Consider the following 15,728-nt stretch of genomic DNA (forward strand, 5'->3'; position numbering starts at 1 on the left):
CTGCAATATTAACACGGCATGATACAGGACGCACAGAAACACGAATTGGCAGCCAGGGCTGGTCGGGACGACTGTAAACGCGACGAGTCGGTCCATGGGACGCACGATTGGTCGTTCGTGTCCATCTGCTAGTTGCCATCTCTATCGCTCACTATTCGAGCGGTGTAAGTCCGTCCATCTGGCGAAATCAGTAGTCTGTCGGCCCATCGCTGAGCCGTTTTGTCACGAGGCCGCCACTGCTGCGGCCGACGCCAACGAAAACCATGGGAAAAGAATCGATCAAATCGATGTTTGTATGTATGTTTCTATGCGTATGTATTTGTGTGCATTATTAAATATTCCGTTTGCAATACGCCTGACGACTGTGTACGTTCGAGTAGATGTGTAATGAAACACTTTACGTATTCTCCTTCTCCTGATTCCGCCAGTTCATTTAGATTACGGAAATGATTTTAGCAAGGCAGGAACTATAGCAAGGCAAAATATATCTTCATTAAATGGTTCGTAGCAGAACCCAAGCTAAGTTAAACTCATTCATTGAGTTTTTAGAAATAGAACAGTTCGGGTAAAATCATTTGGAGGGAAAATAGACAAAACGCAATTAAGGTAATTGTCGAATGCTCTTGGTCGACAGTGTGCGGGAAATTATAGAAAAACGAGTTGGATGTATTGTTGTCAACAATACACCATCCAAATAGGGAGAGGTTCCGTTAGTAGGATACACTGTTGTTCGATGAAAAAGGACCTGTTGTCTAAGTCTAGGAGTTTTAGCACAAAGCTGCTTACGTCCTGCTAGATGTCGACAAGGAAAAGTGTACAAAAGCCTTGCGTGTACTCGACATTCAGTACCATCATAATTCATCTATCTCGCAGACGTTTTTGCTTACGAGCGAAGTATGATTGTCTCGGCTGCATAACGTCTCGTCAGTTTTCTTCAACCTTAAGCCATGCAACAGTCATTATTTCGCGCGTTGACGGCGGTAAGTCGCACGACAACGGGACCACCAGCCATGTGCGCTACGTTCTTATCCGTATTTAAGACTCATAATATTCGTAATTTTGTTGTATCATTATTTTTTACAGTGTTTATTATTTTAGCTTGCCGTTATCGGAACGACACGTCGTCGTCGTCGTGACCGCCATCTTCATTCTCAAATCGTCAGAAAGTGTGGGGGACCGCCGCTGGTTGGCACCTTTGTTTTCTTCGCAGAACATCGCGAGCTGCTTAGCACATCGTTTGATGCGAGCGTCTCTGGCTAGACATTTAACGAGTGCTAAGAATTGAAGACACCATAATAAATGTTAGAATAATCTCTTTTTGTCAGAACTATCTATCTATGCATACGTCATATATTAACTAGAGTTAATGAATACTAAGTTTGTTATTACATAACAATTACGTACGCAAACGTGATTGAGCAAGAACTCCAACGATCACCGAAGACTTACGGCGGGATCCAGATTATTATTGCTGCTGGTCGGACGCTTGTTACGGCTGCAGATGGTAGCGATGCTCGTAACAACGGTAGATAGGGAAAAAAACAATAGGAAAAGCTATGTGAGAAATTCTACGGCTGCGTAAACCAAGCGAGCAGGGCGTACGATGCGGCAAAATTAGAAATAGACGAGTTGATTCAGCTAGCTTTGTCAGCTAGCTTGTATCGTCCGGTTATCGTACACCATGGAACGAGATATCAATGAAGTTCCCCTATAAGGGTCATCTGTAGACGACAGCCGTCCAGTGCGATGAGCTGTTTCCCCACCCCACCCCATCTCGCCGCACCATTCTTACACTACATGTTAATGATGGTAAACTACGGCAGCAGATGTACGTACAGTTGCTTTTCTTTTCTCCATTCTTGTTGTGATCAACATTGTCATCATCGTATCATACTAATGATAGTAATGAAAGGAGTTTTAATAAAAACAGTCTATCGGTGGTGATTATAGTTGTCGATGATATCGTCCTTGCACGGCACATTGACCGTGGATAAAATCGCTGGATATTTATTTCTCTGCTCGCATTACCGACTTGTATGTTTTCCCGAACGTCAGACGCCGCATCAAATCGATCACGATTCACGTTCGACAACAAATTATTGCTATTACAACAATAGGAATTAGTCTGAGCATCAGCCAAGAATCTGTCTGCTGGCATTGTCAAGTGTGCGCTTGTCAGTCGTAGGAAATCTAAGCTAAATAAATTCGCCTAGGTCGCAGATCGAGTGAATCATCTACCTCTGTCACTCTCTAATAGCCAAACAAGCGGAGAGTATATGATGATAGGACGCAATTGAATAGGGACAAAGTTGTTTTGTAGTAGGGATCATTAACGGCTTCCCTCGACGACGAGGACGATAACAGTCTGCCGTCGCGGCTTAGCGTACGTGAAAATCGAAACAGACAGATGAAGAGAGTGGCATAATCATGTACATAATCGACGATAGGCGACAAATATGTCGACCCCAACGACAGATATTTCCGATATCTCCATAATAACGAAAAGGGAAACAATCATCACAATCACAATACCCACGGCTCTACTCAGTGTCAGAATACGAGCCAGCTAGTAATGCTGCCTTTTACATCTTCCCTGTACATTGTATTAGATTTCTATCCTTGAAGACGAAGTAGAAACAACAGCGCGTCATACGATTTCCTGCTCTAAGAAGCAATGCCTGATTATGTGCCGACGTAGATACATCTGGTCGTAGACAACCGTTGTTTTCGAGGTGGTTATGGCGGCGCTACTTGAACCAATTGACTGAATAACTGGACGTCGTATTGTAACGGCAGAAGCGGCAACACGATCGGATAAAACGCTTCTCCGCTCCACTCCACTCCGTTCAGTTGGACGAATCGAACCAGTCGTCAGACGTCAAGGAGGTGCACCAAATGACCGACCAATTAGGTCATTATGCGAAGGTGGCGACAATAACAACAGCTAGAGTAGCATCATGCAACAACTGTCGATGTAACCCCCATAGCAGACGACGAGATACCGAGATAATCAACGAGCCGCCGTCGCTGCAAAATGACAATTGAACAACGATCGCGATGTCTTTGGGAGTGGCAGTACGATTCGCTGATGGCAAATTTACTGCTTTCCGTTTATTTCGTAGCCAGCAGCAGTGGATAGAAACGGAGAAGTGAGACGCGCAGAAGTCAAAGAGGGCGAAAGGGAGTCATCGGGTCACACAGCACTGTCTAAGTTTTCGTGCGTGTGTCTTTGTGTGCATATTGTATACTTCCGCATATTTTATAGTATCAGTCATTGTGTTTCTCTGGTGGCCGCCTATTTAGTGACGGCACAGTGTAAAAGCAACTAGAAAGAGAAGGTACAGCAAAACGGTACCGTCGTTGATACTGTTCTCTGTGGGGTGTTTGTTCTCGCGAGATTCGAGCTTTTGCTTTGTTTGGTCTTGACACTGGCACCCTTATTGGCGTAGTAGCGTGTACTCAAGAAAGTATCAATTTTATAGAAAATTGTATTTCAGCTGAGAAGAACTATACGATTGACTATACTACTATATATTGATATACTGAGCTCAGTGTCTATTTTCACAGCGGATTTCATCTTGTCGTGTTTCACGTCTAGATACATCCTATCGGTGGTGTTGCATTTCTTAAGTTAAATGAATTTCTAAAGTTAAATAACTTGAATTTCATAGGAAAGTTTAATAGCCTAATTATTACCGATCGAATAATGTTAGTGTACCCAGCAAGGCTAAGCCAACGACTCTTGCTTCGAGTCATGTCTAGAGGTGAAAGGCTCCTGCAGGACACTAACTATCTTGATTAAAAATTGAGATCGTTCTATAGTAGATGAAGTGGAAAGAGAGTCAGCTAGATAGCTAGATGAATGGCCTGCGTTACAAGTGAATCGTTTTTATCACTATGTGGACGTGGCCCATCCTTGTTTCACCAGACCCCTGTTCACGGTAATCGGCCGGACCGGCGAGCAACACGGCACCAGCGAGACCTTCGTTCCCCATAAAGGTGCGAGAGCCCCTCTGCAATGCTAGTTGATCATGCATGACGCACGCGACGTTCACCGAAACAACTCGTATGCATTATCGACTCAATCCTATCAATCTTTCAGTTCTACGGAAAATTATATATATCGTTATAAATAGCGTGCGATTAGTACTGCAGGTCGAATAAGTCACTATCACAAAATAAGTATGATTATGACAATTAGAAAAATTAAGGAAGGTGCGAAAAAAAAACAAAAATTACGGCTGTGACAATATTTCTGAATGCTATGAAAAAGCTCGCTCTGATAAACCTACTTAAAATTTTTTATTTCCTATTATGACATACTGTGTAGTGTAAATGTTACGATTTGAGTAAACAGAGAAAATTATAGGGTTCGAACCAGCGACCTGTCCTGATTAAAAAAAAATTTAACAATTAAAACGTGGCTGTGGTCCTAGATCGACAGCGAAACGTCTAGTATTGATCAACTATAAAGCATTTTCTGTTCATACACTGTACCAGTATTATCCTTCACCAGGGTGGCCGGCTATCTACAAGAGAAGATGCTTTCAAATTAGGGAAATTAGTCGTAGCGTCCATCCGTGACTTAGACGAAAGACAGCTCTTTTCAAACAAAATAGTGAACTCGTAAAAACGACAGTGCGTCGTTTTCAGAACTTGAACAAAGACCGGGTGTTATTTAACTTTTTAACGCTGAATCAATCTCATCAAGAGAAAAAAACTTTCCATTTGCCTTAAATAGACAGTCCACGTTATTGCTAGTTGTTACGCGGCTTACAGAATGAGCACTTCAACGAGGCAAGTTAAGCTTTAGTAGCGCTTGGATTTATTATTTCTGATACACTTACGCTTTGAATACAAGAGTTCACTGCGATTTCAGGCAGGGCAATATCATGGGCCAACTCGATCGTTCAAATAAGCCCAGTCTTTTTGAATTTCTGGAACTCTGACCTTCTGCCACTTTCCCAGAATTCAATTTCGCTCGATTTATATGCCGTATCTTGTATACACATATGTTAACGCACGATTACTATTACTAAGTTTACCCTTTAATTAACAAGGGTTAAAGAAAGAATATTTGGAAAATTATCACATGAAAAAATTTCATTGAAATATCTGTTCAATTTAGTGCAATGTACACTCTACTCAGCAATGACGTGGAGCGTAAATCGTGCGTGGACCCGTACTGATAACAGAATAGCTGTCCCTGACAGCATCGATAGTAATGATGATAACAATAATGGCATCATTATAGATAATCGCAGACTATTTACAGTTTTATCTGTGAGCGGCACAGCAGAATAGATATTAATCAGCTCTGATAACAGGTGTTATGTCGTACCCTGTAAAACATAAGCGCATTCTTTTTTTCCCCGTAACGTTAGCGATGTAATGATAATTTGTTTGTTTAGCTTCTGATACACTAACGTCAGACTTTTGCCAACCGGCGCCTGTTAATCCTATTCATGCCGCTAGTGAATGTTTGAGCATTTTTTATTGAAATAATTACTACCCGCAGCCAAAAAAACAGCAAAGAATTTGTCATTTAGGAACAATTTTGATGAAATGTACAGCGCTGAAGCCCAGCCCGTATTGCCCATTGGCTACTCTTAATGGGAACATACTGTACTCATAACGCTGTAGTAGCTGTTATTGGAGGAACGCTGAAATTCTCAGCGGTACGATATAAGGCTTTACATCAAAGCTAAACGACTCGGATGTCATTGGCAATATTTCTGACCATCACTGCCATCGTGATTATCTAATCTTCTGTTTTTTCCGTGTATTGAATACATCGTGGATTTCTTTCACAACCTTTAAATGCAGACAAATCACCTATTGTGTTTCGCGAGATAGGTTTCATTCACACAACAGGGTTTCATAATTCGTTATACGTTTCGAAGCGGTTTGTACTTACAGATACAGTGTGCTTATGCGGACTTTCATATGAGTACGTACTAGGCACTTATGCTGTAAGCAACCCCTCCCTTTTGCTGAAGAAAGTAAACCAATGCTCGGAAAACCCGTAGCAGCAATTTGCCTGCCAGTGTAGAGGCACTTAGGATGTAAATCTGTAACGCGAAAAAAGTACAACTTATTGTTTACTTTCCTTGAGAACGTCCTGAATGGCAATTTGTTCAATATGTAATGGAAGCTGGTATTCTAAATATCCTCAAAAAATCAAGCTGAATAGTTGAAACATGAGAATAGAACACGCTGTAGACCCAAACCGCAATCACTTTTAGTCATCATTTGTCCTTGTATTTTTAAGCTTGTTCTATCGTGTAGCCTGCTCTATTTCCAGATTTTTGTTCGTACCTTTTAAGTGTACTTGCCTTTTACAAATATTATTTTAGTTCCCCATGCTTTTGTTGTAACTGCTGTTGTCGTTGTGACATTGGAATCATGCAGAGGAGACATGTTCACATTCAGATTTTAGAAAGCAATCAATACCACCACTGAGTACGGTGTTTCCGATGCTTCCTATGGCGTCGTTGTTTTTGTGCATGGCGACCAGTTTGCTGTGCTTATAGACTATAACTGTAGTACACATAGAACGCACCATTATCATCACGTTCTTAAATCCACAGACGAAATCACCCTAACGTTTTATGTACATACATACATACATAAAAAGCAAGACCATCTACATTTAGAGTAACTATATACTGCGCGGATTCATTCAATGGAACTCAAATGTTTTGAGAGCCGTTTAGCTGCTCACCGAAAATTCAAGCGGGAAAATATCTTTTAATCGAAATTATAGGGAGACCTATAAACCGTTATGCCATGCACACACCTATAATGCTATATGCTATGTCCACTCCCCAAACCCCACCATTCCGCTGCAAAGGTACAAACCGCACAAAAAAACACGCAATAATAAATTATGTACGATGCGTTCTCTATCGAACTTAATTGCCGATGGGTTTGATACTAAGCGTTCGCTCCTTCCAACCAACTAGATGCCGCTTAATATTTCCGTCCTTCATAGTCGACGTTACGCTCTTTTCAGCTTAACGTTGCTGACCACTGTGCGCAGATCGCCATTGAGGTGGAAACGCGTAGCAACTGCGTATTACTAAAACCAACTTGTCTTTCCTTTCCTCCTGCCATTTCTGACAAGCTGCCAGCCATGGCTACTGGTCAAGAGTGGCCGGCTAATTACTCTTCATCGCTTCGTTTCGTTTCGATAGGGGAGGCTAATCCTTTATGTTATCGTATGATGACGAAAGACTGTTTTTGCCATATAACAACAGTAGCAACTGATATCTATTTAGACGAAGAAGGATTTTTGTACATGTGCTGGCTCTTGATAAACATTGATAAAGTTCAGTATCTTCTGATGGTCTCCCGCCGACTTCTGATTAGCTACTAGGTGTCCCTGCGGCTAGTCCTGAACGATGCTCACGAAATTCAATCATCGCTTTATCACAGGTCATAAAAGTGCTATTGAGAGCCTTGAACTGATCAGGTGTTTAACGCTGGTCGATCGTGACGTGTCGGAGCAATGCCACAAATAACAGTGAAAAGATATATGTGCGACAATTACGCGTACGAGAAAATGGCCAAATGTCTTATTTTTTTGTTTCTTGCCAGCGCGACATTGATAAGTCTGTGAAAAGCAGCGCGTCAGAGCTTGAAACAAATGGGAACGGATAAATGTGGATGCACGTATCTTTCTCTATTATGGGTCCACTTTGCCGGTCAGTGCATTCGGTTATGCCCAAAGCATGAGCACGACTGTGACGACGATAAGGGCAGCAACAACATGGCGCCATAATTAATCCTAGGCTGAATAAATCATTTTTATATCGTCATTTGAACGAAAACAAAATTGATACGGATCGTATGATCATAGCCCAATTGTAGGCAATTACTATGCTGCTCTCTCTGTGGGTCTGTCTGTTTGTGTGCGTGCCTCTGTGTAGGACAACAAAAAAATGGGCGGACGAGATCGGACATATTTTTGTAAACTGTAAACGTTTTATGGATAACCTCCATTTTACTGTATTGGTAGTAGCCGTCAGTCATGATAAAAACGTGATCGAATCGATGAATATATAAGCGAAAGGAGGAACAGGATGACAGTAAGAGAAATGGTTTATAGTGCGTCTTTTATATAAGTGGTACTATGTAATTGACTATACGTTGCCGATTTCGACTCTAGGGAATTTTTATGTACTCGTTCATAAACTTATTATGACTTATGGTAGCAACGTCATAAAGAGGAAACAGAGATTTGATAAAGTAACATAACATCTTATCGTTCATTGCAGTATTCTGTCTTAATTAAAATTAACGAAAGCGAAGAATGATAGGGTTGTCGATCGGTCTTACATTTGTCTTACACGATATCGCGTTAACAGCGACGTCTAATGTTTTTCCTAAATTATTCATTCAATCCGCGGTAAACTCACCAATGTCCAATGGACATAGGTAAAAAATGCTCTGTGGGCTAATGGGTAAAAAACACAAGTATATATTGCTACATGCGATTGCTAAGACTGCTCCGTCGGAAGTGTGACAATGCGCAACGCTTCAGAACGAGTGTATTTGTTAAGAGCTAACACAATTTCGAAGGCTTGTTGGTGTTAAAGTGAATCCATCGATTCGAAAGATCAGAGCTAATTTATCCACACAGAACTACTGAACAATACCGACCATGTAAAAGTTGACGACTTTATGTCCGTATATAGACCCAGTGATGGTTGTTTAAACGTTTACATTATTGGTTGCAGCCATTGTCTATTGTCCGTATCTAGGCGATTTTCTAATTCAGAAAATCATCCATGACAAAGTTGCTGACGTCTTACGGCTGTTATGAGTGCAACTGCCTCACTAATCTCTACTCGCTCATTTCAACACCAGCAGTTCCGTGAGATGGCTACATGCTGGTGGAAACGACCCGTCGTCGTTCAAACAGAAGCGCTACTCCGAACAGTAACAAGAATAACTTCAAAAAAATCGACATGCTTCATTTTTACTAAAAGCTGACTGGCGATCGGATTCGGACCCAGACCAGCGGTAGAAGTTTTCTCGATGCCTGTAATATTTCTGTGAGCAATTGACTCTTGGTTGGGCGCTAATAGTGGTGACCTATTCTGAACCGCATTACCGACAGGGTAGTCTTGGAAAATGTATCGATCCGCGCCGTTTTTAGATAGGACAGGATAAATACTCTTTCATATCTGACACCAGTCAGCATTAAGAGATATTCAAAAAAGCCCACCACTATTTCGCAAACGTGGCATGGAGACTAATGTCGATTGATAGCAGTCGGTGATAGTCACAAAATAAAGATTATGAATTTCATTTAAAAGCGAAATTGCTCTAACATTTCATAGTCTGCTTTGGCTGTTCTATCATCATTTGGACTCTTAACAGAACAATCTGTAGAAGCGTGAAAAAACCAAATCACCTAAGAATTGTAAAGTTTTAGTACTTATTATTGTATTGTTATTAATTAGATATATATGTGTGTGTGTTCATTGCTTGCCAGTTGAAATCTTCCACAGAGAAAGTATCGCAGGTAAATTGATACCTAACTTATTTGACAAACTTCAATGACTCGATGTAGCGGTTCATAAGTTCAGCCAAACCATCAATTCGCGTAAGCTTAGTTAAAGAACACGAATAACTTTGCTTCGTAATATCGTACTAAATAAATTTCATTCAAGATATATAATACCTGTTACATACGCGTTAACTAATGAAGATGGGTTTCAGGAAATCAAAATGTAGAAAACGTATCAAAAATTATAGTGCACTTGTGTCGCGTCAACACATTATCTATATGATATTTAAAGTACAGCTAATGAATACGTACCGACAGCGACCTGTTGTTGTTGTGACACATTTTCACTAAACTGAGTTCGATCACTATCGACTAGTTCTGAACGTAAGGTTTCTGCAATTACCGATGCAACTGTCTCTGTCGTAGACGATGCATAAACGATGAGAACACAGAGTACATAACACTTATTCCAATGAGCGATGCACTTCATGACTTTATTTGGATATATACTGAACACACACGCACACACACACACATATATACACACCTCACATAAACACTGGCCTTCACGTACGATTGTATTCGGGACGTAATTATATCCGCCAAGTACAAACAGCGCCCTGTTTCATTTCGTACGATACTTTACACAGATGTTCCTTGCTGCTATTCAATTACAGCAATTTCCAACTTCATCACTTGCTATCATAGACACAAAGTTACACTTTCCTGCAATATTTGTCTTCTTGGGGCAAAAGTATTCGTTTCCTCCTTAGTGCGTGTATCCTCAGATCCACAATGAATTAACAGCTCCGATGTTGCAAACTGATCTATTCCATCATCTGTCATATGCCTTCTTCCCTTTTAGGTTGCACACATCGTACGAAACTAGGCGAGGTTTTCAGCGTATTCTTCTTTGCACAAGCACATTTAAGCACAATACAACTCACTTTCAAAGATCACCACTTTAGTCTTAACGTAGCACACACTATACCTTTTACTTTTCAGGCTCTTCTCTTCCAACTTCCTCGAGCTTTCGCCCGCTGATAATCTTTTCACCATCAGGTCTGTGTTTTCGACTTCAGTATTACCCTATTGACATTATACGCCATCTGCATAGGCCGTTGTAGCCATACAAAAATCTGCACGCTGCACCCAAAAAAGTGATACTTAAGCACTGAGGAAGCTGGTTCAAAAAGCCAGCTACTCAACGCCGGCAATCCTCGATATAGACGATAAGCTGGCGTTGGCCATGGGCACCAGTGGTGCTAGTGATCTCGTGGGCGGTGGCGAGGGCCTGCGCTCGTGGAACAGACTTCGCCACTTCAGCATTTTAATGTCTTCAGACGCATCATGGAACGGGAAGCGTCATGACACTGCTCTGAATCTGTCACAGAGCTAGTGCAGATAGACAGCGTCGATAATGACAGCCTAATTACATCCAAAGGATGTGTCTGTAAGCCAATGGGTGGACTGTGGTAAGGGATGGGTCGCACGAATACATTTGGCATAATTTAGATTCGTAATAAGATTATCACTTTGTTGAAGGGTGCTGAGTTGAAAATTGTCAGTAAGGTGTGAGGGAACGTGGCAATAAAAAGTTAGTTGGGCCTTCATTTTACTCTTCAATTCGTGTATAAGGTGATGGAGAACAAATTTGGAGTATAAACTTGGGATCGATATTACGACAGACGATTTTCAACCTGGGGCTAAAATAGATCATCAGATTTCCCAATATCGTCGAATTGAACGATCGCGGAAGAAATTTTTGAACAGGATTATACAAGACCAAAATGCAATCAGTGAAATGGATGTCTTGTTTTAGAAGTCACTACTGCGAATAAACCAATGTAATTCTATCTAATATAGTGCAGAGTTTCTGCCAAAAGGTTGAAAACAGACGACATTTTTAGGTATCCACTTGTAATTTCTAAACCTAAGCGTAAGACGTTACATTTATGCTATGTGTTTGTTGGTTTTGTCCTACCATTTAACTTCATATTTCGACAGGTACGAAAAAGGATCTAACTCTAACTTACTAGCGATATGGTCAAACAATACATTCTTCTATATGACGGTGATTGAAGGGTACGTCTACGCTAGGAAAGGAGGAATTATCGTCAAAGATCTTTTATTTCGCTATGACCGATCTGAAATAGAAGGTAGAAATGAATAGACTAATTGAAAATCAGCACATTATCGGTCTCGACTTCTTGTACGTTTCCTCTCGTCGGAGATAATGTTTTCTGATTGGACTTTCAAATGTCTACTTACCGACTCACCCACCAGCAGTAAAAACAGATGAAGCCCAATGTCGTCGGAGATACAGGACCCAGTTCCGAAGCCGGGGACATGGTCAATTGATGATGGCAACTTGTCGCTTTTCTTTTGTTAGTGTTAACTCGGTGTATAACTTGCATACCAGTCTCGGGACGTGCATGTATGCAGGATTCCCTAATTTCGCGCAGAGCTCACAGGGGCAATCAATTGGCGAATAGGGAATAACGCATACATACAACGAACGAGATTGCTTACAAAAATACCCGAAAACTTGTACCGTTCATGCATCATGCTCAATTGTTTTAGACCTTACCTCGCACTACAACTTTGACCTCTTTATGAATTTCTCCGAGGGTATTTTTTGCCGTACATTTGTAGGTTCCCACATCGTCTCGGGTAACATTGGAGAAGTGTAGGGTACCATCCGGTTCGGATTGGAGATGCGTGTTATCTAAGCCCATATAAAAGAGAAGCAAAAACAAGAAAAACGATTGTCAATTTACTACATTTGTGGTACTCGATTATTATGCAGCGTTGGCTTGGAAAACCACTACGCTGATACTGTTAGCTTCGTGTTAACAAGACACCTGCGCCCCCATACGCATCCCGACATGTTTCTTTCAATCGTTAAACGCTAAACAATTGATGGTTTATGCTAAAATGCACTGTCAGTCCTTTTTAGCATCGTTTAAATAAACCGGAATAGAACATTATGCAGTAAGCAGTGACCTGCGTGCACCACAAAAAGCAGAAGGTCGGAGGGGAAAGCATATGGCTATCAAAGCTATAACGGCACAGTTAGAGCAATCGTATGCACGTTGACAACAGCTAACGATAGTCGCCATATTGACATTTAGTGATAGCGAAGGAAATACGCGAGTTCGTGACTGTGACGGCCCGGTGAATCTGCGACACGTAAACGAGTCACGAAGTAGCTACAGACATATAACTTATAAGAGAAGCAACAAAGCAGAAGACCCAAGCAGCCATCACAGGTTGCATATACGATGATGTACGGTACGGGCACGTAGTTTAAACACACAATTGTAGCTGATCGAAAGCAGTACATTAATATAGTGCGGTGCCGTCGCTCTTTAATATCAAGCTAATCCCAATAATATGCTCAACCTAACCTGTGAAATGTGTCAAAATATGTACGTTCAACAAGCGAACAGCAAGACGTGGTCTAGCCAACCACGAGCAGCAGAATTTACGGTATGTATATAAAGCGTGAAAACGGATAAATTTTTCTTTGTTTTTATTTTATGCATTCGTTTAAGTTGCGCAAATACCTAAGCGAATGATATAGCAAAATTCCGAATATGTTCTTATCCAGGTTTTAAGTGCAATGAAAGGTTTATATATAAGGCCGAGTATTTACCGAAGGCCACTAAACCTTACGAGCGATAAATTGCGTAGCCAAAAAGAAACAAAGTCAAAACTGTGTAGAGAATTATATACGTGTTGGAGAATATTTAAGGACACTAACTTAAATAATAATCTCTGTACTGTTGGAAGGGGCTAAGGACAAAGCAAAATCAATCGCAATAACTAATAGCTTGCGTGCGTTCTTAGTACGTTAAAGATTACCTCTGGATTGACTTATTTGGTGCGTACCATAAACTAAGTTTTTGCGTGCAGGCATTGTTAGTTCCGTTAGATGGTCAGCAAACACTGGCCAGAAGATCATGTTTGCGGTCTCATTCTAATTTGAAAGGAAGAAATGAACGTGTAGACAGTGAACTCAACGTATGATGATAGTTCATCACTGAGCACTCACCTCCGAGATCAACCCGCTGCCATGTAATAGTTGCCTGTGGATAACTAATTACGTCGCATTTTACGTTGAGCGGTTGGTTGAGAGAAGCTACGACTTCTTTTTGAAGATCGCTGGCCCATGACGGAGGTCCTATTAGATTGCAGAATCACGAGCAAGCGGAAAATATGTTAGATTGTTGTTTCTATAGATTTTTACATGATTTGCTTTTTGGGGACCATGCAGCGAAAAATAATTGTAAAAATGAAGGTCGAAATTCTTCGCCACAGAATTTTCCAATGAACACTCATTGACTTCACACAGTCAATGCGTTTCCGACACGTATTGTTTCAAGGAATTGACTCGATTTTAAGCTAGATGAACACAAAGAGTGTGATAATATGAATCAACAATGAATAAAAAGGATTCTGTGGCGATATCAAACTGAGCAGAATCATTAGCTTAGACTAGTCTTTGTTATACGAACTTCTGACCCAGTCTGACTTCCAGTTAAACACTGATCGACCTAATACAGTATGCTCTCCACCTTAGATAGAGAAGGACTATTGATAAAAAAAAAAAAACTAACAAAAAAATCATATCTATGGTGGAGCAACAACTGAGCATGCATATTTTCTGGAGGAAGTTCAAAGCAGTGAATTTTGGTAAATTACATCGTATTATAAGGCTATTTATAAATTGTTGAAAAAAAAAAACTGTTTAAAAATCTTCTTCTGAGAACTGTTAAAAAATCTTCTTCATTTTCTAATCGTATATTGGATATCATAAGGGTCTGCTCAGCTTCCTTCAGAATTTTGTTGGGGGGTGGTATTCTACAAAGATAAAGAAAGCACTTTACGATTTTCGTTGAGTTATTGATGACCTGAAAATTTACCTATGCGGTAGAGGACCAAGGGCCCTCACCGCAGGAACTGACCCAGCACTATCTATAGGTTATTGTGCTGTCAGGTGTGTGTGTTAGGCCAAAATGTACGACTCACAAGGTTCGCGCACTTCGCCGCTGGGCAGTTCTACCTAAAACATACGATACCAAGGACATACAGGATGTTCTTCTTCCTTTTCAGCAATACATATTATATAGCTAAACTGAATATTGGTTGGACTCGTACTCTTCTTCTTCTTCAATTCAGAGTTTACAGGACCAAACTTGCCATAATTTTTGATTGAATATTGTAAAAAAAAACTGCCTGTAATAAGACTTCGCCATAAAGAAAGCGACCGAACACGTTTTCGTAAGCATAGGAATGAGTAGTAGCTTTAAGAAACCGGGACTAACAGCCGATAATCTTCCCCTCGGATAAAGAAGCTGCGAGTATAATATATAGGTTCATTTACTTTGCGTGACGGGTAGAAAAATTAGGGAATGAATAAGATCAACCGCAAGAGGACTATAATCGAGATGTCGCTGGCAAGAAATCTGGAAAAGAGGCGATTTATTATCAAGACAACCACGGGTTATCCTACACGGCGCTGGACATTTTGAATCAGAGCTTACTGTGGTGACCGAGTGAACCAGCTCCTGTGTTCTCAGCCGACGCCAAAGACGCCTGCAGCAAAAGCTTCAAGCGAGCAGCTGATCGAAGAACACAAATTTATTGATATATAATTATGATTATTATTATTATTTGTTCTTCACTCGTTGATAGCACCGCGTACACAGGTCAAAAATAATTGCGTTCTATGGCATTCGTCGCTAAGTGCGTCTCGAAACCATCTGGTGATCGCCACTAAATGAGACCCCAAGAGGACGTAGGCGTGTGTCGATGTCAGACCAGTACGAACATAGTATTATTCAGCGCTAGTGATTTTAGCGGATTTAATCTAACAATAATAGTAAGAAAGATATTGAGGCAGTAATAAGTGAGATATTTTTTCCCAGCTGTGTGGTAACAAGCTTCTGTTTTCGATACAAAGAGTAATAAGAGGAAAACTAATCTACGAAAGCCAATAAATACTCATCAAAACAAGCACGTACACAAAAATATGCGTAATAACCATGTCCCACCCAATTCATATGGAAGAATGCCATGAAGGTTGAGCTCTGCTCGCGAATGTAGAACTGAACGAAGCGCTATAGTTCGAACGCGAAAGCTGCTGCACGCAACGAGCTGGGTCATTTAGGCTAGCTTTTAAAGCCATAAAATTGACGAAAATTAT

At 40.8% G+C, this 15,728-nt stretch overlaps 1 protein-coding gene across 34 annotated transcripts in view; it reads right to left on the bottom strand.

Annotated features, from left to right (window-relative positions):
• The window catches only part of LOC111246975 (cell adhesion molecule Dscam1-like), a 146,202-nt gene that overhangs the window by 48,373 nt on the left and 82,101 nt on the right, over window positions 1-15,728 (bottom strand). For 32 of the 34 annotated variants that reach the window (XM_086982528.1, XM_086982527.1, XM_086982529.1 and 29 more), the window contains 2 exons: window positions 13,575-13,703; window positions 12,108-12,245 (listed from right to left, as the gene is read on the bottom strand). In XM_086982528.1, coding sequence (XP_086838654.1) covers window positions 12,108-12,245; window positions 13,575-13,703 — 267 coding nt within the window. Of the gene's footprint in view, window positions 1-9,829; window positions 10,977-11,788; window positions 12,059-12,107; window positions 12,246-13,574; window positions 13,704-15,728 lie in introns of those variants that run through there. The other 2 variants (XM_086982532.1, XM_022797448.2) reach the window with 2 other exon arrangements.

This window comes from Varroa destructor, unplaced genomic scaffold (assembly GCF_002443255.2).
Source record: "Varroa destructor unplaced genomic scaffold, Vdes_3.0 BEIS01000003.1, whole genome shotgun sequence".
NCBI classification, from domain to species: Eukaryota; Metazoa; Arthropoda; class Arachnida; order Mesostigmata; family Varroidae; genus Varroa; species Varroa destructor.